Below are 27,108 nucleotides of genomic sequence, written 5' to 3'. Positions count from 1 at the left end.
TTCTTCTCTTGCAAACTTCTTTTCTCGGGAGTATCTGGATACCCTTCTCTTTTGCATTAGGGCTCCCAATCGTAATGAGAGGATCGTTCTTCCCGATCCTCCTCCCTCTGGTCTAATCGACCCCCAAAAATACCGTAGCTTAGTTTTCTTCGTCAAACAGCGTGAGTTTGGCTTAACCTTCCCTTTTTCCCCCTCTTTTGTTGAGGTCTTCCGATACTTCGGAATAACTACTCGGATGCTTGCCCCTAACTCGGTCCTCTTCATGTGCTCCTTTGAGTCTGTCAGTCTGAGTTGGGGTTTCACTCCCACAGCTCGTTTGTTCACTACCTTCTTTCGCTTGGTTCGCGCAAGTCACGATTTTTACTACTTTGCTCCCCAAGGAGGGTTGTCCATCTTCTCGGGGCATAATGACTCTACCAAAGGCTAGGCAGAGGGGTTCGCCGTGGTAGAGCTGAAGGGATGTAACGACCCGAAAACCAGACCGCTATCGGTGCTAGGATCCAGGTCGGCTTAAGGCCGCCGGGACCCGTAGCAAGCCTAACATACAACTTGTAAACCTGTTTAATCCCATACATGATCAACATATACATAAAAATTTTAAACTTTCACATTCAATTACCAAACTTAACCTGTGCATGCACAAACTCATAACCATAATCATCAACCCCACATTGGAGTCCTCATCAATGCTCCAATGGGGTACATAACATCATAAAAGTTTGGTTAAACTTGAACATCATAAAAACATTTTATAGATCATGTATCAAGGGGATAACCATACACATAGGGTCAAGCATAATTCTAATCCTCAATAACATTATTACATGACTATTCAATACTTTACAATTCATCATGTCCACATCTAACTAGTACATAAACACAAAATTACTCTTCTTGACCTCCTGGCCTAGCCCGTACCTGCAAACCTGGGGGATTAGGGAAAAGGGTGAGCTACTAGAGCCCAGTGAGCAGAATAATAAAACATCATATTTAAAATTCATGCTTTCATGGAATGCATCACATCACAGACAAATCACATCAAGGATGAACTTGTCACCATTTAGCCCTCCACACAGTCTAATCATGCCAGGGGCGTAGTGCAGGCACACCTAGACTTCCATAGCATACATATCCAATCGTGCCGGGGGAGTAGTGCAGGCACGCCTGGACTTCCATATCCTATCATCATTATATCATGTCATAACATCTGAGGGCTAATGAATCATTCAACATTCATCCACATCAACAACATAATATGCAATGCAACATATTCGTGAGTTCTAATGCAAGCACCCTAATATATCTCATGGCATTCATGATGCGTGAGTTATGCTAAAACTTTCATTATTTACTTTAAATCATAAAGAGTCATTCTACTCACCTTAGGCTAGCTCTGACAAGACTCTGAAGCAGCTGACTCACTGCTGGGGTCCTCGGTTCCTCGGGTCTGAACCTACACAGGTGGACTCAAATGAGGGACTAAACAAACATGAACATGACTCTAAGATTCTCCCCAAAAACCCCCTAAAACACCTTAAAACAATCATAGAAATCATGCAAAGGAAGGCTGAACAGGGCACTTTCGGCGGCAGGTTCGGCGGCCGAAAGTCCCTCAAGAGCCGAAAGTCATGCACCTTCGGCGGCACTTTTGGCTGCCGAAGGTTCCTTCCAGAGACGAAACTCATGCATGTTCGGCGGCACCTTCGGCGGCCGAAACTCCCTTCCAGAGCCGAAAGTCCACTTTCGGGGGCAGGGTTCGGCAGCCAAAGGCTGGCCTCCACAGGCAGGTTCGGCGGCCGAAAGTCCCTTCGGCGGCCGAAAGTCCCTTCGGCTGCCGAACTTGAGTTCTTCCAAAGGGCAGAACTCAGCCTCCTGCATGCACATTTGCCTCCCAAACCATACAACTCAAATACAACACTTCCACAACATGCATACACACATACATAAGCTCCTAGGGGCTTCAAACTATCCTAAACCCCAACTACAACACATCAAACATACATAAACAACCCACATTGCTCAAAGTTCACAAATCTTCAAAAGCCAAGTAAACACTTGTTAAAACTTGAAAGATTGGAGGAAGAATCATAAAAAACAACCATGAGAGAGCATGGACTCACCGTTGGCCGAAAATGGGGAGAAAACTTGCCCGTTTCGGCCATGGAGCCCTTATATAGGGGCAGGCCCGACCACCTTCGGAAGCCTAAAGTGCCTCCAAAACTCATGCAAGTTCGGCGGCCGAACCTGAGCCACTTTTGGAAGCCTAAATTGCCCCCCTAAACTATCCCATGTTCGGCGGCCGAACCTGGAAATGCCTCCATGGTCTCTTTCATTCAAAACTCAATTTCTTTCTTACTTAAAACCATAAAATACATTAAAACATTTTATAAAAGCATGATTCTACCCTTCTAGAGGTTTTCGACATCCGAGATTCCATCGGACGGTAGGAATTCCGATACCGGAGTCTAGCCGGGTATTACAAGGGAGGTCCCAGGTTGTCCTGGCAGGTAGATCTCCCCTGGAGGGATGTGCCACCGGGTTGCAATGACCTTCCTCAGCTGACCCTCTCTGAGCAGATCGGCCTTCTCAGACTGACCCTCTCTGAGCAGATCGACCTTCTCAGACTGACTTCTATTAAGCGTAAATATGATATCGAGAAGCGTATGTTTGTGTCCAGTCTTCAAGACTGCAAGGACGCGGGTATTTGCTTTGTTGATGTCTTGTCTTCACTTATTTTTATTTTTCATTGGGTATATTTCTAACTTGTTTGATTATTTTTGTTTTCTGCAGCTTCCGAACTCCCCATGGATAAGATCAAGCCATCAAAGAATTTTTTCCTCTCCCAGGAGAGCATGAGGGCCGCTTTGGATGCCTTTCGAGCTAGCCTGTCCGTGGCTGATGCAACTCGGGAGGTCGCCCAGGTTATCTCCCCCAGACCAGTCTACCGAGTTGTTCCTCCTGCCTTGGCTTCTTCTCGTGTCTGGTGCCAGGCTCCAAGGATTCTCACTCGGGGGCTCCTAAGACCTCCAGTCACAGCAGGTCCCATTCTTCCTCCAAGTCTCCTGCAGCTCCAAAGTCCAAGTCGGCCTCAGCCCTGACCTCTTAGGAGCTTATAGTCATTGAGGAATCAGCTGAGGGAGCTCTGCAGGGAAGGATCGAGGTCACTCCTACTACTGAATACGTTCCTAAGAAAAGTACTGAGGTCCTTAACTGGCAAAGGTGCTTTTGAGGGTGGAGGTGAGGTCGTCCCGGTTGGCAAGGGCGCTTCTGGAGCTAGTGCTGAGGTCGTTCCCACTAGCAAGGGCACCTCTAAGGATGGTGTCAAGGCCAAGGTCATCTTTGCTGCTCCCCGTTCAAAGAAGACCGCTGCTAGTGGTGGCATTACTGTAATACCCGGCTAGACTCCGGTATCGGAATTCCTACCGTCCTGTGGAATCTCGGATGTCGGAAGCCTCTAGTGGGGTAGAAACATGTTTTCATAAAATGTTTTAATGTTTTTCATGATTTTAAGTAAAGAGGAAATGAGTTTTTGCATGAAAACAACCTTGGAGGAAAACCCAGGTTCGGCCGCCGAACCTCAGGTTCGGCCGCCGAACATGCAGGCATTTTGGGTGTGCCTTAGGCCCCCGAAGGCATAGGTTGAGGAAAGTCCAGGTTCGGCCGCCGAACCTCAAGTTCGGCCGCTGAACATGGCATGCATGCGGAGGCACGTTCGGCCCCCGAACTTGGCCTGGCCAGCCACTATAAAAGGGTCCCTTAGCCGAAAACGGGCGAGTTTTTCTCCTCATTGTCGGCCAAGGTGAGCTCTCCGCCGTTCCTCACCAATCCTTGAGTTTTTCCTTCAAATCTTTCAAGATTTTCACAAGTTTTTGCTTTGTTTTGAAGATTCTCGAGTTTAAAGCAAGTTTTGGAGCTTTGAGGTTCAAGAACTCAAAAATCTCCCACCTCCGAGTTTAGGACGTCTCTCTCTCGATCTTCAAGAGGTAAGAGCCGATCTTAAGCTCATTTCATGTTTAAAGTAAGTTTTATGCAAGATCTATGGGGTAGAATGCATGTTTAGCTCATAGTTAGGTTTTTGAGTTTATGTGTCAGATGCCCATGTTTCTTGTGAAGTCTCTAAAGATGTTGTAGTCAAACTGCTTACCATTATCTGATAAGAGCACCCTTAGTATCCCAAACCTGCAGATAATGTTGCCCCAGACGAAGTCTATCATTTTTCGCACTGTAATGGTGGGGACGGTCTCAGCTTCTGGCCACTTTGAAAGATATTCCACTGCCACTATTACGAACTTTTTATGTCCTATGGTCTTAGGGAAAGGACCCAAGGTGTCTATGCTCCACTGGGAGAATGACCACGGGTTGGATATGTTGGACTATGGAGTAATCGGAATGTTGATGGCATTGACAATTCTTTGGCATACATCACATCTCCTGACAAATTCTTCTGCCTCCTTCTTAACTGTGGGCCAGTAGTACCCTTGCCTGAAAATTTTATTTGCTAACATCCCTGCCCCTTCATGTGCTCCACAGATTCCCTAGTGAATCTCCTCCATGACCCTGATTGCCTCTTCTGAGCTTACACATGGGAGCCACGGGCTGGACTTCTCTCTTCGGTACAGGGTCCCTCTTACCGCTTGGTAATTGGCAGCTAGGGCTACAATTTTCTTTGCCTCGGCTTTGTCTTCAGGGAGTTTTCTTTCTCTAAATATTCCAGGTACGGGGTCATCCAGTTCTCCCCCTCCTCAATCTCCATTATTGCAGTTGATCTCTCGTATGCAGGGATGCTGATGTGCTGTATGTACACTTCATCTGGGAGTTGCTCTAACTCCTCTTTAGATAAACGACTGAGCAGGTCTATTTCCTCATTCTCTTCTCTGGGTATCCTCTGATACTGCACAATGATTTTCTGCTCGTCGAGCTCAGCCTCTACAGCCTTCACCTTTGCCAGGTACTTCTGCATGGTGGGGTCTCTTGCTTGGTATGTCTCCGTTATCTGATTGATTACTAGCTGAGAGTCGTTGTTTATCTTTAGGTCGGTTGCCCCCACTTCCATTGATATCAGCATCCCATTTATTAAGGCTTCGTACTCTTCTATGTTATTCGAAGCAGTGAACTCCATTCGCAAAGCATAACAAACCTTAAACCATTCAGGTCCTTTCAACATTATTCCAGCACCACTGCCCCCAGCACTAGACACTCCATCTATGAACAATCTCCAGCTGAATTCTCATAGGGGCTGCATCTCATCCTTTCCTCCTAACGCCCCATTTGGCCTCTCACTAGGCTCTGTTTGCTCTCTGTTAAATGAGCATTCTGCTATGAAGTCAGCAAGGGCTTGACCTTTGATGGTTGTCCGAGATCGGTATTCTAGACAATATGGGCTAATTTCAACAGACCAAGCAAGTATTCGACCTGACGTCTCTAGTCCGTGAATGATTTTCTTTAAGGGTTGATCTATCATCACCACTCCCTGATGGCTCTCAAGGTGCACCATGAATTTTCTCACGGCCAACAACAGAGCATATGCTAACTTCTCTATGTTCAAATATCTGACCTCAGCGTCTTTGAGTATCTTGCTGACGTAAAATATTGGTTTCTGCTCTCCTCCCTTTTCTCTTACTAGCACGACACTTATAGTTTGTTCTGAGGCTGCTTTGTTGAGGGATTGGGTGGTTAAAGGTGGGTTGAGGTTCTACGATAGGGGTTCCTTCAGCTACGGGAAATACGTTCAATAGGGTATTGGGACCCCTTTGCTGCATTATTTGCCCTAGCCAGTGGGTGGTGTTTTGCAGCTGGAGGGCTATGGTTTGGAGTTCTTGGTTGGAAATGGTGGTTCTGGGTGTGTTCCTTGCTGAGCTCGGCAAGGGATTAAGCAGCCTTTTTGGTTGGCTGGTAGAAGTTGTAAGGCTGGAAAAAGAGAACTGATACCCTTCTTGGACAGAGCTCAAGTCATTTGGAGTGTTAATGGTGTGGTTTTCATTGTGGTTTGCCATTGTGAATCTCAGTGGATTTTGCAAGAAAGGAACTCCGGTGACGAGAAGATCTCCTTCGTTCCCACAGACGGCGCCAATTGATATTTCGAGATCCAGAATAAGGGGGTTCACAGTAGTTGTGTAAGCTTGGGTGGAGAGGGAGAAGCTCCTCCCCTTTTATCCATTTTCCTTTGTCTGCTAGTGACGCCTAATGGCCTTTCTGCTACAGTGTCATCTATCCCTGTCATTCAGGTCCGAACATACAGAAGCGTCAGAGCCCTTCTCCACGCCAGGCGGCTATTTAATTCCCCTCAGCGCGCCTGCGAACAGGGCTGCAAAATGATTGAGTCTGTTGTCTTTCTTCATGTCACATCAATGGGCTGAGCTTCTCTCTATTGGACCTGAACTTGTGAGTGACTCGATCTGTTCCGCATATTTGGGTCAGCGCTGAAAATATTAGACTGTCTACCAGGATAGACTTCAAGGGCTTTGGACTTGATTCATTTTTTTGGGTTTAACTTTCTTCTGGGTGGCTGTGACCCGACGGTCATCACAACCTAACACAGAATAGATCACACCCATTGCCACTTAAACAACCCATCCACCAATAACCAAAACAATTAAGAATCACCAAGAAAGCTTGCATCTAAAACACTGCACAAAGGAAGGCGACATGACAAAAGAAAATCTTCTATATGCTTAGATTTCTACTAGGAGAATAACTATTTAAACAAAATTTAAAAGTGAAAATTACATGTTTTAATTATATTATAAGAAAGAATGGAATCGAGATATTAAAAATTATTTTTGCTTTTATAAGAAAGAAAGAAAAAAAATTCAAATTTAATATCTTATTAAAATTGAAAAATGCACCTACCCACCAAGTAAAAGTCTTCTGATGAATCGATCAATTGGTCCGCAGCAGAATTATAAAAGGACAATAATAAGTCCTTGCCTGCCATTGCCAATCCATGTGTTTTCTTCTTTTCGGCCAACCCTGCTGGATACCAAACGTAACAGTTACATAATCATGCCACAGACTCGAGCCACTTCTAATAACAAGGAGAAATTAATATTAAATTTTCAATTTTATAAAATCAATTATCCCTCTTAATCCATATAATTTATATTTTTTACTATATGTATTTTTAGTATTTTACCATTTAATCATGTAATTTTAATTATATATTATTTAATTTTTATAATTTTAAATATTTATATTTTAATTAAATATAAAATAAATTGACTATCAATGTTTTTAATAAAAAAACTAAATAGTTAATTTTTACAAAATATACAAAAATTTTAATTACATAATTTTAAAATAAAAACGAATTAATTAATTTTTTTAAAATTAAAAAACTTGCGGTTAATTCTCTCTAATAATATAATGATAATAAGTTAATAGATCCGTAATCAAAGGAATATGTATCCTACTAAAGGGTTTTAGGTTTTTGATATTGAAATAATCTATTAGATGGAGAGGTTTAAGTTTGAATTTTAGTAGAAAATAATTGAAACTAAAACAAAGAGATATGCTTTTAAATTTAAGTAAAATCTCCATTTCAAAAAAAAAATTTAAATAAAATCTAATTCATTTATGATAATCTAATTTTCAATAAAATGCAATTTCAAATCAATATAAAATTTAATATATTCACGTCTAAAATTATATTAAAATATTTAATATTTAATTGAAAAATTTTGATATCATATTAAATTTAAATTAAATTTAAATCACTCTAAAAATTATATTAAATTAACTAGTCATTTTAATATATAAAATAACTTAATCATTTATATGAGATCATATAAAATAAATTAATAATTAATATCTCAATAAAAAAAATTCTAACTTTTCATAATTTTTTTTAAAAGGCAGATGTTTATATGATTGAGCCCAAGAATTTCCTATTTCATATATATAACTTCAGCTACAAGCTTGAGGTTCTTTATGGCTTTCAATCACTTAATTAATTCTCTATAACCACTGATAAAGTTTTGGTTAACAGGTCCTAAACTAACCCCACTTTGTGGAACCCTCCCAGGCATTATCTGCAGACCAATTGACCTAATTAAACTGAATTAGTTACAAGCAAAAAGACTTTTGAAAATGGAGAGATGCATGGGACCAACTAGCTTGGAACCAAAGCTTTCTCACTAATTAATCCACTAATCTTTTAATAATATATTTAATCTTTAGATTAAAATCTCTGGTTTAATTACACCATTATCAACCCATGGCCTAGTTTATAGAAATGCCATATAGTTAAAGACTTTATTATTTCCATATGCATTAACCACCCATTTGAAATTTGTAAAAAAAAATTAATTTAATTGGTTTTTCATTTTATTTTTAAAAATATCATTAAAAAAATAAATATTAATGTTATGAAATTCAGAAAAAAAAAAAAATTTACCTGTGTAAACTTAGTCTGAGTGGTCATGTATTCCTTTTTATTCCTTTTTCTTTTGTTCTTTAGTGACTTATAACCACCGTCCTATTACAGTATTACCGGTTCTTGTCACACAGATCCGTATTTATTTCTGTTAAGCAGCCATTTAATTTTCTTCTAGCGCATGCTGTTAGAGTCGCGAAGTAGCTGGACCTGCTCTTCTACACCTCCTGTCATGTCATCGAACTAGGTTATCCTCTGATAAATCTAAATCTAAGATTAGTCTAACCTGGTTTAATCACGGACTAGATGACGTATTGGTGTGTCGGCCTGCTCAGGGATCTATTGGACTTTCGGTCTATTCTTTTCTTCAAGACTCAACCTCAGTCCTGATGTTAAAAATCCAACGGTCATCAAATATTATTATATTCGCATCGAATTGATTCATTAATAAAAAATAGAGTATTTTTCGCAAATATTTTTTAATTAAAATAAATGTTATATCCCATCTACCATATTTTTCTTTTCAAAGTAACTACCATATCTGTGAATATATTTTTTTATATTTATCACATATATATATTCTACAACTTTAAATTTTCATAATTTATTAATTGAAGTCATCACACGAAACATGTTATATATATATATAACGTATCAACCCCACTTTAAGACAAATTTTGTATTTATTTGTTATGGTACAATGACATTTCATCTGTGATTTTTTTTTATTAATTAAGTCAATTAAAATTACACTAATTTTTGAAAAAAAATATATATATATATATATAAATAATGTGGGTCCAATAATAAATCCCATAAATTAAGCCTTGATGGGGTTTTGTCTCATTTGTTAATTAGATATAGTTATATAATTAAGATAAAAAGTTACTTATTATTTTAATAATTAAAGCATATATAAAGCATAAATTATTTGCCGAACAACTTCTCAGCAAAATGATTCTTGGCAATTGATCGAGTGTATGACCAAAGTGCCCTTTCTCTGAGCCTGATCGAGGCATCATCCATGGGTAAATTCCCTAGCTAGTTGCTTCTGCCAGCAATGATGATTTCTAAGAAAAGCTTCTATAAACCCAGTTCTCCGCAAGAGACAAAGAATCCACACATGGAATTTTACTAATGATTAATGGAGGAAACCAAGGATATATGATAAAAGAAAGCAAGCAAAAATTTTCCAAGGATAAAATAAATGCATACCCACCTAGCCAGATACAAGAAATGATGGAAGAGCGTTTTGAGATGAGATAGTACGAACTCTTTTTCTTCGATCAGAGATAGAGATTTTGAGTTTGAATTCGAATTTTAAATATAAAACACTTTTAAAATTTAGAACTGAATTATTGTTTTTTTTACGAATATAAATTAATTAAATTAATAAATTTTGAATAACTAATAATATATATATATCAAAAAGAAATGATGAAAGATAATGCATGTAACAACAAACCTCTAGGGCTACAACACAAAAGGCTTCCAAACTCGAAACATATTATAATGTTCTGAACCATCAAAATCCTCCCAAAAAAAGGAACTGATCATTCATATTCCCTTGAGTTTAACGAAGCAGACACAGAAACAAATGAAATGTTGGGTGCTCTAGTATCATGGTGTAGGCCAACCCAATATATAGATGTTGTTTCTAGAGAGAATTAAGGTACAAGAAGAGGACAACAAGGTCAAGACAATATAAGGCCAAGTGGTGCACTTTGGGTTCCAATCATAATGAACCCAAACATGACTTAAAATGAGTCGAGCGTATTAGATTAAAATCAGTGTTTAGTATTTTAATTTAATTAAAATATTATTATTGAATGACTGGTGAATTAAAAAAAATTATTTTTTATAATCTTTGATTAATTTCTATTAAAATAATTATTCGCTAGTAAAATTGTCAATTGATACTAAAATATCTATTATTTCCAACAAAACCTACATAGCTGGCTTGATGTAACTAGTGAATAGTGACAATGGCCTAAATGGGTTGCTGGTGAAAGGAGATCAAGAGCATATATGCCCTAGAAATTAGAGAAGGGTACGTATCGATTTTAGAATAAGAGATTATAATAAGAATTGTTGATGTATGGGCTGATGTTATAGTATAGAAAAAGAAAAGGTGGTGGGGGAATTTTGGCAGTGTTTGGAGATGGATTGGCAGGCAAAGAATGTGAATAGGATGTGTTGTTGGTGATGGTGATCATCACGCCGGCAGCTTTTACTCATCTCTCTCTTCAAAGCCCAATTGCACGCCTGCTCCCACTAAAACCTATAACATTCTCTCTCTTTCATCAACCAAAAGCTAATCCACTCACCAAAAAATCTGAACAACCACTCCCTCATCTTGACCTTGTTATCTTTTTTTTTTTTTTTATACGTACTTCTAAAAAAATTTAATTTAGAAAAATTTATTATTTAATCCTTATATAAACACTAAATATTAAATTTTTCTTAAATTTAATTAAAACATACTGGCCCATTTTATCTGTTTTCTTTTATATTAACAAAGAAAAGAAATAAAGAGAAATAAACCCACTAGCCCCACTCCAATTTCATCGATTGCTACAAAAGAAAAGCATAAGTTTAACTAGCTCAGATTCCTTTCCTGATCTCTTTCTAATTATATATCGATGTTAATCAAAATTAGAATAAGCAAAACCCATCAAGCTGCTAAATTCAAGCTATATTGTTCACTGTTAAAAACACAAACATACCCATCTATTTTCTTCATTCACCCTTCAAGAAACCCATCAAACTCAATCCAAAATCTATTGATGTGGGTCTCTGGTTGGTTTTTAGATGGATACTTTGTTTAGGCTTGTTAGTCTTCAACAATCTGATCAATCTTTCAATAACTCTACTAGCAGAACCTCTAGCAGCTCTAGATCCTCGAGACAAAACAACCACCATCACTACCAGCAAGAAGACGAAGAATGCTTCAACTTTTTCATGGATGAAGAAGACTTCTCTTCGTCTTCTTCTAAGCATTATTATCCTTATCACCATCAACAACAAACGGCCGCTACTACCCCTGCTACCACCACCACTAATATTAGCACCCCCACTACTCATCATGCTGTTGAATCCGCTGACTTCTCTTTCTCACCTTCTCGTGAGCTAAATTTCGAATTTTCCGGCAAGTGGGCCACTGATATCCTCCTGGAAACTGCTCGGGCATTCGCCGATAAAAACAGCGACCGTGTTCAGCAACTTATGTGGATGCTCAATGAACTCGCCTCCCCTTATGGCGACACTGATCAAAAGCTTGCCTCCTATTTTCTCCAAGCTTTATTTAGCCGGATGACGGATTCTGGTGAGCGATGCTACCGAACTTTAGCTTCTGCATCGGATAAAACTTGCTCTTTCGAGTCTACAAGGAAAATGGTATTGAAGTTTCAAGAGGTGAGTCCTTGGAGTACTTTTGGTCACGTATCTTGTAATGGTGCAATCATGGAAGCATTTGAAGGTGAAACCAAATTGCATATTATTGATATTAGCAACACATTTTGCACCCAGTGGCCTACTTTGCTAGAAGCCCTAGCGACCCGCAATGATGAGACACCTCATCTCAGGCTAACCACCGTAATTACTACCAAAACTGGTGGTGGGGGTGGTGGCAACGGAGGTTTAGCTGCCGTCCAGAAGGTAATGAAAGAAATTGGAAGCAGAATGGAAAAATTTGCAAGACTTATGGGCGTTCCATTTAAATTCAATGTCATCCACCATGCAGGTGACTTATGTGATCTAAACTTAGCTGAATTGGACATTAAAGACGATGAAGCTCTAGCCATCAACTGTATAGGATCTCTACACTCGGTTACTTCAGTTTCTAACAGCAGAGATCATATCATATCAAGTTTTCGAAGATTGCAGCCAAGAATCATCACTATTGTCGAAGAAGAAGCTGAACTTGATGTGGGTTCTGATGGGTTGGATTTCGTAAGGGGCTTTCAAGAATGCTTGAGATGGTTTAGGGTTTATTTTGAATCATTGGAAGAGAGCTTTTCAAGAACAAGCAACGAAAGATTGATGCTTGAGAGGGCTGCAGGACGTGCCATAGTTGACTTGGTGGCTCGTCAGCCGTCCGACTCAATCGAACGGCGGGAGACAGCCACGCGCTGGTCTGCAAGGTTGCATGCATGTGGATTTAACCCTGTTTTGTTCAGTGACGAGGTGTGTGACGATGTACGCGCCCTGTTGAGGAGGTATATGGAAGGTTGGTCAATGACACAGTGCAGCGACGCCGGAATATTCCTGTGCTGGAAGGACCAGCCGGTAGTGTGGGCTAGTGCATGGAGGCCTTGATTGATAGATGATGGGTTTATTATTATTTAAGAAAAAAAAATCAAAGTTTTGTGGAGTGATTGACACGTGTGATGTGTTTTTTGGGCACGTGCAGGGGATGTTTGTGGGGGTTGATTTAGATGGGAAGGGGTAGATATTTGCTTTGATTTGAATAGGAATGAAGCTGAAGTTAATTAAATTTTATTAATCTTAATTTGTTTACAATTTTTTTTTTTACATTTTATGCAAAGAATTGGCTCATGGGCTTTTTAGTCACAATAAAAATGTATTATATTTTCATATAAGTTTCCTATTTGCATTTAATTTAGGGATTAGAATCAAAAATAGATTTGCTGGTTTGGATTAATTTGAACCTTTTTTATATTGTGAGATCAAAAAATTGGGTGTAAATTTGGCCAAGAAAAATTATGCTTCTTCTCTTTTATTTTTTTTCTTTTGTCTGCTAGTAATGTCTAATCGCTTTTCTGTAACGGTGTCACCTATCTCTGTTATTTAGATCTGTATGTACGAACGCGTTAGAGTACCTCTCCATATCAGTTGGCCATTTAATTCTCTAGCGCGCGTACTGTTAAGGCTACGAAGTGACTGGACTAATTATTCTCCCTCGCATCATATCGTCGGACTAGGTTATTTTCTGTTGAATCCGTATCCATGAGTCATTCGGCCTGTCTCATGTATCCGAGTTAAGACTTGCGGCATTGGGTTGGTCTGCTTGAAGATGGCCTGATAAATTTTAAGTCTATACTTTTCTTTAAAGTTCGGCACCACCCTAAACATAAAAAATTCGATCTTCGTCACTTTTGAATTAAATTATTAATAAAACATTGATTTAAAAACATGAATTAAAATTAGAGATTATAAAAATGAAAGTTGAAAAGTGGAGTGGATGAAACTTATTGCTATCAATTTTAAAAAACTGCTCCACTGAAGACAAAAGGCAGGTAATAGAAGCCATGGAATTGTATTTTCTTAAAAATATATGTTTGGTTTTAGGCCATTAAATTTTAATTTACTCTCTTCAATGCATAACTCCAGTCCAAATTGAAATGGGGTTGGTGTTAATTTGGTGTAATAATGTGATATCAGCATATATAACTTGCAGGATTTCTAAACAAGAATAATAATAATAATAAATTATTATTTAGGTACAATAAATATAAAAATTTATTAATTAGACTATTCATTTAAAAAAAATAAAACCATCAAATAAAAAGATTATAATTTTACAATTAATCACGATTATAATCAAAATTAAAAATTTATTGCAATTATAATTAATTATTAAGATAATTTATTAAATTGGACTGAAAAGTCTAAGTTTTTTAACTCTTTTAGTAATTATAGCCAACTCTCAAAATATTTTAGATAAATGTTTAGTTAAATATATATTACTAATTTTTTAAGTGTAATTTTATTATTTTAATTTCTAATGCTTATCATCTAATTAACTATATACCTTAAAAAAATATTTAACTTATCCTCATCCTTAATTTAAATTTTTAAAATTTTTAATTTAGAATTAGTTAGATTTAGAGATTCATTTAAAATGGAGAATTCTTATCATCTAATTAACTATATATTTTTAAATATATTTAACTTTTATTGTATTAATCTTTAATTTAAATTTTAAAATTCCTAATTAAAACTAGTTTAGAGATTTATTTAAAATAAAAATTCTTATAATCTAATTAACCATATACCTTTTAAAATATTTAAGTTTTGTTGTATTAATTCCTAATTTAAACTTTGAAATCCCTAATTTAAAACTAGTTAGACTTAGAGATTCATTCAAAATTTAAAATTAATTTTAGATTATATGATTAATTAAAGTTAAAGAATTTAGTATATATATTTAATAAATATTTAAAATAAATAAATAAATAACACTAAATTTACATCTATTTAAAATTGATTAAAATTATTTTAAAAATTGAGTATAATTAAAAAAAAATTAAAAATTTAGATTGAATATTAAAAATTATGGCTATAATTGTGATTACACGTAAAGTTTTAAATTTTTTTATTCATTTAATAAATTATTTTAGAAATTATCTATAATCGTAACAAATTTAAAAATTTAAGTTCAATATTAAAAATTATAATTATAATCGTGATTAAATATAAAATTTTAAATTTTTTATTCATTTCATAAATTATTTTAAAAATTGTCCTAACAAATTTAAAATTTGAGATTTTATTATTTAAAATTAAAAATTTTAACTATAATCATAATTAAATATAAATATAAAGTTGTATTCTTATTTAATCAAATGACTAAAAAAATACATTAAAAACCTTTAAAATTTTAAAAAATTTGTTAATTAATTTTTTTATTAATTAATTTTTAATTATTAAATGCTGTGAAGAAATTAAAATATTTTTAATATAAATAGACCGATTAGTATAAAATCGAGAAACTTATAAATAAGTTTTTTCAGAATTAAATAATAATTTTTTAAATAATAATAATAATAAAGTGGAAAGGTCGTTATCGACATTGGGTCCTTAGAATCTTAGGACGGCCAAAAGGTTGGGGTGCGTTTGGGGAATCTCATAAAAGTTGTTTGGTCAATTGTGGCAACAAGGGTCTAAGAGTCTTAGTGGCCAACATAGTCTTTCATTTTCTCCAAAATTTCTCTGTTTTATTTTTTTTAAATTGTGTAATAATACATTGGTTTTAAAATAAAACTTTAAATGTTAAAAATCAATTTTTTAAGATTTTTTTATTTTAATTAAATTAATAAAAAATATTGTAAAGAGATAAATTAAATACGAAGAGATAAAATGATGTACGAAGAATTAAACATTAAGATTTGTTTGATATGATTTATTCTATAAAAAAAATTAAATGAATTCTTATAAAATTAAATTAAATTCATTTTTTATACGTTAAAAAATAAATAAATTTTTTATTATAAAAAAAAATTAAAAAATTGAATTGAATTAATCTTATAAAATTTTTTAAAATAAAAAATAATAAGGGCGATCAAAAGAGACATTGGGTACTTAAATATAAATGTGAGTGTGTACACGTGTATTTTTAAGATTAAAAAATTAAATATGTTTTTATGGGACTGAATTCTTATTAATATAAATATTATATTTTTCTATTTATTGCAATAATATTGAGAGAATTCAAATAAAATGGAGTTAATAATTGTATTTTTATATTCATTGGTATAAATCTTATATTTAAACCATATAAATTTTATATTTATTTTTATTTATTTCCCTATAAAGTAATTTTATATATGGAACTCATTTCTCTTTGCGTTTAGTTTTGAAGCCAGTACTGAAATCTCTTCAATGAATAAACTTTATCTTTTGATGAGGGTTGCACAACCAACCTTCCACCGCCAACTTTTCTTTAAAGAAAATAATGGTATTTATTTATTTATTTTTATCAATCTTCTTTACGTGTGTTTGCAGGTTTTTTCTTTACTTTCTTTTAAAGTGGAATGGCCCATACCTTCTTTATCTTAAAGCTTTTTATCCTTCTTTTCTTCTATTGACTATGACCACCTAGCTGTCTTTGATTTCAATCTTATTATTCTTTTTTTCTCATGGGACCAACTTCATTCGATCGGAGAGGCCATCCATTTTTTTTTTTTTTTTTGTTTCAGAAGGTAAAAAGTATTATTAAGACCTAAGAGGGCATAAAGGAGATTACAAAGGTGATTTGTTGCCAAAAATTAACGAGAAAAGACTCAAATTCAGAGAAAATTGTTATCATTCAATTGGCAGCGGTATCAATGTCCTCATCTCTAATTGCCAAAAATTAACGAGAAAAGACTCAAATTCAGAGAAAATTGTTATCATTCAATTGGCAGCGAGAAAAGACTCCCAGCTGACATGCTCCTGAATAGCTTTTAAGAAATTATAACTCTAACCCCTAAAAATTTCCAAATTTCCAGGGATCCAATAACCCTTTGGCGCACGAGCAAGTACACCCTTGACTTCAAGAAACCATCAATGTCCTCATCTCTAATTCCTTTGGACTTCCAACACAGATTTCACAACCATAAACAACATTGTTTCGCATCACCCTTGGAGTGCAGTCCAAGAACCATTAAATAGATTTTGGACGAGCCCAGTGCTTATTCTTAGGGGCTGACACTGTGAGACAAGGCCCAGGTCAATCTCCTGAATTCAACCCCTCATTGCCCACAGCACTCTAAATAAGTCTTGATCGATAATAACAGTTGTTTTAGCATCAGCTAACTGTTTTGATAGTGATTAAATAAATATTTAAAAAAATAATTTTTTATAATTCACTTTTTTAACATAAAAAAGTTAAACATAATCTTAAAAATTAATTAAGTGACAAAGACAACAACTGGGTCACTGTCCCATGGAGTCATCCAAGAAGCGTGAGTTGGGGAGGTGGAAATGGAATGGGGACCATCCTTTTTTGGTGAATTACATTTGTACATGGATGTCTCTATCAAAATTTGGCCAAAGCAAATGCTACCTGAATTAGCTAGCTCTCCTTTTTTACTACCTCGGATATTTTCATAAGTTGCATGAATGCATCTAAAGCAGTTGAAATTTCTCCAGTACTGGTGCTATCAGCTCAGTTAATAGACATAATTTATCTGCTGCATTTAACAATTGCAACCCTTTTCTCCCTCTTTCTACTTCCCAATCCTCTTTTTTTCTTTTTTTTTTTTTTTTTTTTTTTAAAGTCAGCGATACAGACTAAGAGCTTGTTTGATAATTGAGTTGGGAGGTCAAAAAGGGGCTTTTAAAAAAAAAAAAAAATCATTTTAGATGTTGAAGAAAGCAGTTTGGGAAAATTTTGTTTTGGTGTTTTTATGATTAAATTATGTCAAAAATGATTTTAAATTATTTTTTAAATAGTATTTTTAAGAAATTACTTTTCCCAGCAGCAACTCTAACAACAATGCCAAATAGACCCTAATTCTTACATGTCGTAAGATACAGCAATTGGGGATTTCAGTCCACCATGTTAGTTTCAGGTATGTAAATAACCTACCAAACATTTATATATATATATATATATTAAAAGAACGCCACTAAAGCTAGAGGTTCACTCTGGGATGGGAGATATGATAATGGCAACATCTTTTTCATTGTGTGTGAGAGAGAGAGAGAGAGATTCTCACCAATGAAGGGACCACAAGTTAGGTCAGAATCTCTAAATGGGCAAGGATTCTCCTCAGCTTCAAAAACCTTCTTATCCTGATACAAATCCCACCATTATATTGTCAGAAACAGAAACAGAAACAGAAACAGAAACAGAAACGTGAGAGATGGAGAAAACATTGGTAATCACCTTACACATTTAGTTCCCAACAGTAGAAAAGATTGATTGTCATGTAGTACACTAAAAGCAAGTAAACAACAAACCTTAACCCTTCAAGTGCCACCTTTGCTTTGCCACAGCTTTATAAGGCAGACAGTAACTTGTCCTACAACTGTAAAAGTAATTAGAAAAATTTCCTACCCATGAATACTTTTCTCTACAAACATCCAAGCATCCTCAATGTTAATCTAACTTAAGCACAGAATTTTGTGATTAAAAGCAAAAGCTTTGTGGGAATATGGAGGCAATTACAATGAAAATGGCGAAAGAACATGAAAGAGCGTTAGCATATGATACAGTAATATAAGATATAAACCTGTCATTTCTACCCCTCTACACTCTCCAGATGGAAGGAAGCCTCCACTTTCTATGCCAGTAAATTGAGACTCTTGGCCATACTGGGAACCCAAAGTTAAGATCAAGTGGTCGGTTGGCTGGACCACCAACTATCATAGGTAGCCACACATACCTTGAGTCCCTCAAGTCAGCATGATTCCACCGATCTGCCATGAAAATAAATGAACCTGGAAATCCTGTCAAAGGAATTATAAATGTGCTTTGTGAAAAGAATGTTGTAAGCCGAAATATCTTGTTGCCTCCAGTGCATGGATTTGCCATAGTTTCCCATGGACCCACGACCGACTCAGCTGCATGAGCCAGTGCCTCATTTGGGGCCCAGCCAGTGCACCCGGATGTGATCATATAGTAAATGCCCTGATGCTTAAATAGTGCCGGGGCTTCCCGGTGTTGTCCAACTAGAATCCTTCTCATAAAATGCGTTACATCAAGATAATCTTCTGTAAGTGGTCCAACATGAAGGTCACTGTTGTCCTCAGAAGAGTATATAAGATATGCCATACCATCATCGTCTTTGAAGATTGTCATATCTCTGCTTTCAAATCCATGCGGCCTTTTGCTATAGAGGTAATCAAAAGGACCAGCTGGGGAATCACTAATGGCAATACCAACAGCAGCTTTGGTGTAATTAGCATCATCAATATGCATCCACATCACATACTTCCCTGTCTTGTGATTGTAAATCACTTTTGGCCTCTCAAGCACATTAGATTTGTGGAGATCATGGGTTTCATTGGCCTCTTCTGCTGCCAATACAATTCCCTCATTTTTCCATGTCCAGAGGTCTTTGGAAGAATAGCAACCAACTCCAATGATGTCAACCTGAAAGAATTTGAGTAAACAGATCCTAGTGAGTTATATCTGCAAGTTATAACGTATTATGCATGCTCTTATAACAAGATCAATGACAGATGAGATAAATTATAAACATATGTTTATAAAGTCTAATAAAACAAGGCAAGTTATAAACCAAAATTCTGGTTGGATAGACCCACAAGCACTTAAAATTTAAAATTCATTCATAATCTTAAAGTATGCATGGATTTGTTATGAGTCTTATGACTAGTTTTCTTCCCACTGATGCAATATTCAAAGATACAATTTAAAAAATTATATTCCGAGGATTTTCTTTTATTCAGTAGAATTGATTATTATGATTATTACAATTGAGGATTAAAAAAAGGGAGAATTAGTTTGTCTTCCTTTGAATCATGAGAATTTGTTTTCTCACACTTTAAGATTAATAATCATGATCAAGCAAAGAAATTGCAAAAGATACAGAGGATTCACATATATCTCATTTTACACTTGTTAACACTTCAGAGAAGAAGCTACACACCGTAAAAATGATAATTATGGACTTAAAAAATTATTTATCCATTTAATATAAAAAGGAAAAAAATCCTATTGAAAAGGATTAAAGCAACATGTATATATGTGTAGTGTAAAAAAAAAATTCTATAATTCTGAAACATCCCAAGAAAATAGTAAATGTGCTACACTGCTATTGCAAAACCATATATCAAAAACAATTCAAGATGACAAAAGTTCCACAATCTATCTCAAGACAACAATTACAAGCACTGTTTGAAAAGTAGCATCTTCAAGATAATTTAAGAAAACAAGGGAAGCTTATCTAAATCTGGTAAAATGTGGGTAAACACATTAAGTAAATGAAATGCATACAACTTCTATGTTGGGCTAAAAGCATTTTCTTCCGCTTCCTTCTTAATAAACAGTGCAACAGAACTTGATTTTATTTTCTGGGCATAATAAATAAACCAAAAGGTCAATTTGTTGATGAACATCTCATTGCAATACTTAAAAGCATTACTTCACAGTAGCACTTGGTACACCAAAGTACATTAAATCTGATATCTAAAATTAAAAGTGTATCAATGACAATGAATGACAGTTTTTAATAATCAAAAGAACTTCTGTACAATATGTCAAAGGCCATATTTGAAATTTAAAAATATATATTTCTATTTTTAAATACAAGTGTTGAGATACTTTCTGCAAATAGCCTAGATTTGTAGTGATTATGTATATAATTAGGGGTATGATTATGTGATATGATTAGGTTATAATTAGAGAATTAATTTCTTTCTTACCTAATATGTATTCTTGTAAATAGTATATATACCCCAATTGGCTTGAGGGAATCAACAAGCATTTTTCTCTCAAAACTTCTGCTTCCCACTTCTTTTTCATTATTGTTTTCATGGTATCAGAGGCAAGAAACTTGGTTCAGCTGTGAGTGGCAGATTTGCCATTTTGCTTTGGAGACTTTCTGGAAATCAGTTGATCTCACCACCTAACCCACCTTTCTCGTTGGCTTCCAATCGGCGGCCCGGTGAAGCACTGCCACCAGAATCGCCTCTACGCACCGCTCAAACAGTCTATCCTTTTTACACCGGCGACCCTTCCTCCAACATCACCGGACGCTGGCGACTCAGCCCACTAGATCCCGTCACCTGCCCAGCTCGTCTTCACTCAACGCTTATGAATAGTAGCTTCGGATCTACTATTCACAAACACAGATGCTATTTTTTTGCAGATTTAGTACCCATTTCCCAATCAAATATTGCTCATTTTGGTAATTCTTTTACTTATCTAATCAAGTCTTTAGCTGTTGGTTCATGGATCCTATACTTTGGTCCTTCTGATCTTAATCCCTATAGTTTCTCTACTCTTATTTCACCTTCTACACCATCTAAAGTCACATTAGCTAATGGTTCACAAACTCAAATTAAATGGATCGATAATATATATCTCATTCCTTCTATCCCCTTGACTAATATTTTATTTACCCCTAAATGTCCGTATAACCTAATCCCTGTTAGCAAATTGACTAAAGATTTTCGTTGTCACATGTGGATACTCCCATAGATCCAAATATCAAACTTGTTCCTGAACAGGGGAGCCACTTGAAGATTAGTTGGCAAGGCTCAATTATCTCAATATCACGCGACCAGATATTACTCTTACATGTATTTCCCTTGTTGTAAGAGTGGTTAGTCAATTTTTTCAAACCCCATACAATAGTCACTGGGATGTAGTCATTCGCATTCTTAGATTTATAAAAGGAGCTCCAAGACAGGGTTTACTTTACGAGGACAAGGGTCACTCACAAATTGTTGGCTATTCTGATGCAAATTGAGCAGATTCCCTTTCAGATAGACGATCTACTTCAGGATATTATATTATGATTAGAAGGAATCTTATATCCTGGAAAAGTAAAAAATAGGGTGTGGTTGCAAGATCAAGTGGAGAAGAAAAATATCGAGCTATGCCTTTGACAACATGCGAACTCATTTGATTGAAATAACTTCTTTAGGAATTGAAAATTGAAATATAGCGATACTGGCTAAATGAAGCTGATATGTGATCATCAAACTGCCCTCCATATTAAATCAAATCCAATTTTTCATGAGGACGAAGCATATAGAGGTGGATTGCGGCAAAAGATTGAGTCAAGATGCATTTTTATTAGTTTTATCAACTCAAATGATCAACTAGCTAATATTTTCACAAAATCTTTTTGGGGTTCACAAATCGAATATATTTGTAACAAGTTTGGAATATATGACATGTATGCTCCAGTTTGAGGGGGAGTGTTGAGATACTTTCTCTAAATAGCCTAGATTTGTAGTGATTGTGTATATAATTAGGAATATGATTATGTAATATGATTGGACTATAATTAGGGAATTAATTTCTTTTCTTACCTAATATATATTCTTACAAATAGTATATATACCCCAACTGGCTTGTGGGGAATCATCAAGCATTTTTATTCTCAAAACTTCTACTTCCCTCTTCTTTTTCATTATCGTTTTCAATAAGCAACATTAGATTTTCTTTAAAAAAAAAAACTATATAAATTTAAGTACATCTAGTGATTTTCTTTTGAAGCATATCTTATTGCAAATAAATTACAAATAATCTCCCACATAAAATCTAAAATTGTTTCAGAAAGCTATTTTGGTATCAATTTTTAAAATTTGAAATAAATTTGTTAAAAGCAAGCTAAGCTAATCTTCCTCTGCTTCAAGAATCAATATAATCACACAATATCATGGGAAGTTTTAGTAGCCTAGCATTACAGCAGTTTTGATAGAACAAACAAAGTAGCAGCATTTAAAAGCAACATTTCAAACTCGAAAAACTTTTTTCATATAAATAGATAGACCTTTCTCCAGTTACAATTTTTCACCATAAAGCTTAAAAATTATAGTTCTTTTTTACAGGAATTAATGCTGCAATTTCGAAAAGCCTATTTGACATGTTATGCGCAGATGTATATATTTTTATACAGATGCCAAACACTAAATGCTGATATTTAAAAGTTATGTACAGTGTCAATAGTATACTTTCCAAAGAATATACAAAAAAACTCGATCCAACTTGTTAACAGGGCATAACTTAAATTATGCTCTATATAGTTACATAACATAAATTTTACAACACAAATAAATTTAACAATAATTAAAAAGAACATACTATCGACTCTCCATGTCTCTTTTTCTTTTTTGGAGTAGCCGGAGTGTCAACATGTTAAAACAAAATGGTAAACTCAAAAAAGAAAATGTCACCACAAAATAAACAGCACAATAAATAACATCATCTTGAAGATCACATCAATCTCAACAATATGCATTTCACATGTTTTTAATTGCTTATTATGACCCATAAGCATGCACCCTGGAAGCAACAATGCAAATGCACATATTCAAAACATTGGTACCTAAAAGCTCAAGATTTAGGTGAAAGTCCAAGAATAGAGTCCCATGGGAAAAAGCTAAGTAATCTTGAATTTATGAGCAAGCATGGTGTCACTTCTACCTTGTCTAGAAATTCAATTCACAAGATCAGGCTTAAACTAAATTGGTCAAAAAGGTTTTAATGCCATATGGAAAAACCTCGCAAAAATGTAAAATAAAAGTCATAGAAGATCAAGGTTATAGCCAAGGCAAAGAATAACCTAAAAGCTCAAGTTTATAGCCAAGGCAAAGAATAAATTTCTAATATGAATGTCTAATGGGCTTCAGTGAGAAGGTGAGCCTAGGGCCACCTATCTCTTGTGCTAAAATTTTACTTAGTCAAAAGAGGCACTGAAAGTTCTTTGAACCAATTGGTCAAAAGGGGTATGATATTGTATCAAGGAATCACTCGACCTAAGAGACTAAACTTCTATATGAAAGCTACAAAATAAGTCCTACATCTCTAAGACTCAAACAAATTACATCTGATCTGTGAAATTTAAAATAAGAAGACAAAAGCATGTATTCTAAGGCATCTTGTGCAATAAGGGAGATATCGGATTCTTCTGATTAGTACTTTCTTCTGGGCAAAAAAAAACTATAGCTACAAGACTGACAGGATCAAGCAATGCCCCTTTTGTGGTGTTTGACTAGCCTGTGCAAAAGGTCCCATGCTAAAAAATGAAAATTATGGGCTGTATAACATTAAACCATTTGCAAGCAGAATCAATATGGATCTGAATTTCACTGACAACTTTACAAGCTTCACATAGAATATGCATTCTTAACATACTCATCAAATCCATTATGGCTTCAATAGTCGAGTATAACCCTTATGGTCATAGTTTCTTCAACTACAACGATTCTCCTCCAATATAAACTCAAAATTGCACTCTGTTCTTGGCACATTTTCCTTGATGCTATCCCATGGAAATCGTACTTGGACAAAAAGGTGCCAAACAAATTTGGGAGAATCAACAGAAGATAACCTGCTTAACTGCCTGACAGTAATCCCTTTTCATAAATGTAAACCTTGCTTCGCATAGCTATTGGCATAGGATTGCTAAAAACAGCTAAAAGAGCACAAAACTTCATCCAAAAAGCCAAGCTGATACCAAATGGCATATTAAGCAGTAGATCAATTTAGGATCATATGTTCTCCCAAAAGCTCCATCACCTCCTTTGGATCTTCGTCTCAAAGAATGATATCAATAGAGTCAGCTTTGGGATTAGGATAGATAACAATGGGTTCAAGGTGCTTATCCAAAAAAATTGACATAAAGCAGAGCCAAATGTCTCAGAAGCAAAATACATATGTGTACAACTGTACATCTCACTCGGGTTAATAAGAAGGTGAGAGCATATAATGTGAAATATTTTGCATGTATTTAGGGAAAAATTGCACAATCATCTGGTTAACAGGGTTCTACCTCACAAAGGCCTGGACTGATTTTTCTAAAAACCCTTGACAATTAAATCATAAAGCATTAGATAAACATATCATTTTCAGGCTGTTTTATTGTTGGCACAGATCTGAATTCTAAGATATTTCATCTACATCACAGTCAATCATGTAGTACCAAAATTTCGACTTCCTTCTGATAAATCAGTAAATCACTATTGCACTCTGATTGATAAGAAATTAGGAATTTCTACATCCCGCATAATTGCTGGTAGCTATCCAATCTAAATGAACTTGGGCCATGGAAGGCAACCAGCTATAAAGAGAGAGAGAAAAAAAAATCACTTGCATAAATGTATGCTCTGTATACCCCAGCTACAGTCACATGATTAATAAAGCCTACCAACAAAGCTGAGCAAAATCAAAGCACCCAAAAATTCTACAAATAGCCCAATAACAATCAGACCCAGGTATCCTAGGTGTCACTAACAAAATCAGAACTTATCTAGGAGGATATCAATGAAAGGAATCCAACATTACTGAGATAAACAGAAGCCAGATAAAGCTATAAAGTAGTTTAGGACTAAGGGATTTTAATGAGTTGGTACAATCAGCAATTTCCTCCCAGCTTTAAGCTTTGAAACAGTGAAGAGCAAAGTGATATTATTACCGAGCATTAGCTACATCATCCCAGCATATGTGAAAAAAGAAATGCAGTTGGAGATGTAAACTACACAAAATACTTCATGGACTGATACGGACATAAACGGCTGTCTAGCAGTTGCTGGTCAGATAATTTAAAACTACTAACTTACCCGTGCTGCTCCTTTCTTGTGTGCATGGTAAGTGGGTCCATCTTTATACTCTCCATACCAATAGTAGGTCTTTGACCTTTCATCATATAGAACTCCTCCTCCATGAGCTTGAATGGGATTTCCCTCAGTATCCAACCAAATTCTCCCAGGATGATAATACAAGCTATTGTTCCCAGCATCATTCGCTGGATCTATAACACTTCTTATATCTGGAAAAAAACGGTGCCTAAGTTGAGAATTCTCATCAAGAAATTCATCAATCAGTGTGGTCGTCCTCTTAGGCCTTCGTTTTGCAGCACGTGGAGACCTTTTATCCCTTGGTGAAGGAATTTGGATATGCTCCTCCTCCACCTCTTCGAGTTCATGGATTAGTGGATGATGACTTGAATGGAATTTGTTCTCTCCACCTTTTCCACCATTGTGGCTTACAAGGGAGTACAAGTGAAGGAAAAGTAGAAATCCCAGCAAGCTCCACACCATAGCAGACATTGAACATCTGCCCCCTGCATTGCAACGGAAAGTGGTTGGTTTCCTGTGTTTGTTCCTCATTCCCATTTTCTGTTTTTCTTTTTATCTCCAAAATAATGCTGCAATTAACAAAATACAATACATGGAGATCCAATGAACCAAAAAGTTTCAAAATACATGAACAGTTCAAAATAAGCTACAAAACGATATAAGGACCTAAAGTACTCTCCAAAGCACTCATTTTAAAATTGATATGTTGGTTTTCCAGCTTCGTAATAGCACCTTGGACTGCACAAAACAGAAACCTCCCCAAATTTCTGAAAATCATGTTCATTATATTGGAAAAAGAATGATAATTTACAACTAGTATAACCAACCATTTAAAAGAGTATCAAAAAAAAATATTGAATCCCATACGGCACATCAACACAAAAACCCCAATGCAATGGCCTGAACTCAAAACTTATCTCATGTCCCCACCAGAAACATTAGAACAATTTAGAAAAAAAAAATGTATGCAAAAATAACACTCAAGGACCAGCTAACTAAGAACTCAAGACCAAAGTCCAAAACAACTTACCAGCCCAATTACGAACCATGAGTGAAGCCAAACTTCCAAACAATTGGTTTTACTGCTGATGCTCTTTAAGTTGAACCAACAAACTAACTTAGCAAGCCAAGAAATCCACAACCCACTTCACATTATCAATGAATACGAATAATTCTCTCATATAATAACAATCAAGCAAGTCCCGTGAGGTCAAAAGAAGAGGAGTTGCGGAATTAAATTGTGGTTCAATTTGGATCTGAGGGGGTGGATGATTGATGAAGACTTGAGACCAAAGACGCCTATGTATATATATATGTGTCGCTACGTCTGAAGAGTGTGTTGGGTGATTTTGTTGCTGGAACCTGGAGGAGGAACCCAACTGCCATTTGCGTAGAAAGATGAGGTGTAGTCTAATGAAGTTCAGTTTAGCGGCGAGTTTGCGCGGTGAGATTTTCCAACACTACCTAAAAAATCTGTTAAAATAATTTATTTCTCAACTATTAATAAAAAATGTCAATTTTTTTTTTCAAAATTTCTCCTGAATTAACATTAAAAAAAAGTGAATCCAAGTGTGAGTTGTTTTTATTTAAATTTATTTAATTTCTTATGATAATTTTACACTCAATAATCTGAAAATTAGCTTTGAAAATCCATTTAACAGTCCCAAGTATAGCATGAATTTCTTTAATAGTAACAAAGAAATGCAAAAATTAAAAAAAGAAAAAACTATAAATCA

At 35.4% G+C, this 27,108-nt stretch overlaps 2 protein-coding genes across 7 annotated transcripts; one reads left to right on the top strand and one right to left on the bottom strand.

The window, feature by feature from the left end:
• Positions 1-10,932: 10,932 nt before the first annotated feature.
• On the top strand, positions 10,933-12,969 carry LOC110629503 (protein SHORT-ROOT). The gene has a single exon (XM_021776503.2). It carries the CDS (start codon positions 11,183-11,185, stop codon positions 12,686-12,688), a length of 1,506 nt encoding a protein of 501 aa, XP_021632195.1. The 5' UTR covers positions 10,933-11,182; the 3' UTR covers positions 12,689-12,969.
• Positions 12,970-17,583: 4,614 nt separating this feature from the next.
• LOC110629412 lies at positions 17,584-26,832 on the bottom strand. Of its 6 annotated transcripts, XR_006348324.1 has the most exons (5): positions 26,403-26,832; positions 25,355-25,941; positions 18,331-19,193; positions 18,059-18,126; positions 17,584-17,890 (listed from the first exon to the last, which is right to left on the bottom strand). XR_006348324.1 is itself a non-coding variant. In XM_021776375.2 (4 exons), exons 2-3 carry the CDS (start codon positions 25,907-25,909, stop codon positions 18,348-18,350), a joined length of 1,401 nt encoding a protein of 466 aa, XP_021632067.1. In that variant the 5' UTR covers positions 25,910-25,941; positions 26,403-26,832; the 3' UTR covers positions 17,584-18,126; positions 18,331-18,347. The 6 variants fall into 6 exon arrangements, 3 of the variants coding, with proteins under 3 accessions (XP_021632067.1, XP_021632064.1, XP_043805907.1); XR_006348323.1 differs by having other exon boundaries at positions 17,985-19,193; XR_006348322.1 differs by having other exon boundaries at positions 18,059-19,193.
• Between the last annotated feature and the right edge of the window lie 276 nt (positions 26,833-27,108).

This window comes from Manihot esculenta, chromosome 13 (assembly GCF_001659605.2).
Source record: "Manihot esculenta cultivar AM560-2 chromosome 13, M.esculenta_v8, whole genome shotgun sequence".
NCBI classification, from domain to species: Eukaryota; Viridiplantae; Streptophyta; class Magnoliopsida; order Malpighiales; family Euphorbiaceae; genus Manihot; species Manihot esculenta.
This window is presented reverse-complemented; position numbering and strand designations above follow the sequence as displayed.

Excerpts from the sequence above, each read along its gene's own strand:
- LOC110629503 (XM_021776503.2), top strand. The coding sequence starts at position 11,183 with ATGGATACTTTGTTTAGGCTTGTTAGTCTTCAACAATCTGATCAATCT.
- LOC110629412 (XM_021776372.2), bottom strand. The coding sequence starts at position 25,909 with ATGGGAATGAGGAACAAACACAGGAAACCAACCACTTTCCGTTGCAAT. Across the intron at positions 19,194-25,354 it reads ACAAGAAAGGAGCAGCACGG|GTTGACATCATTGGAGTTGG; the intron begins GTAAGTTAGTAG and ends AAATTCTTTCAG.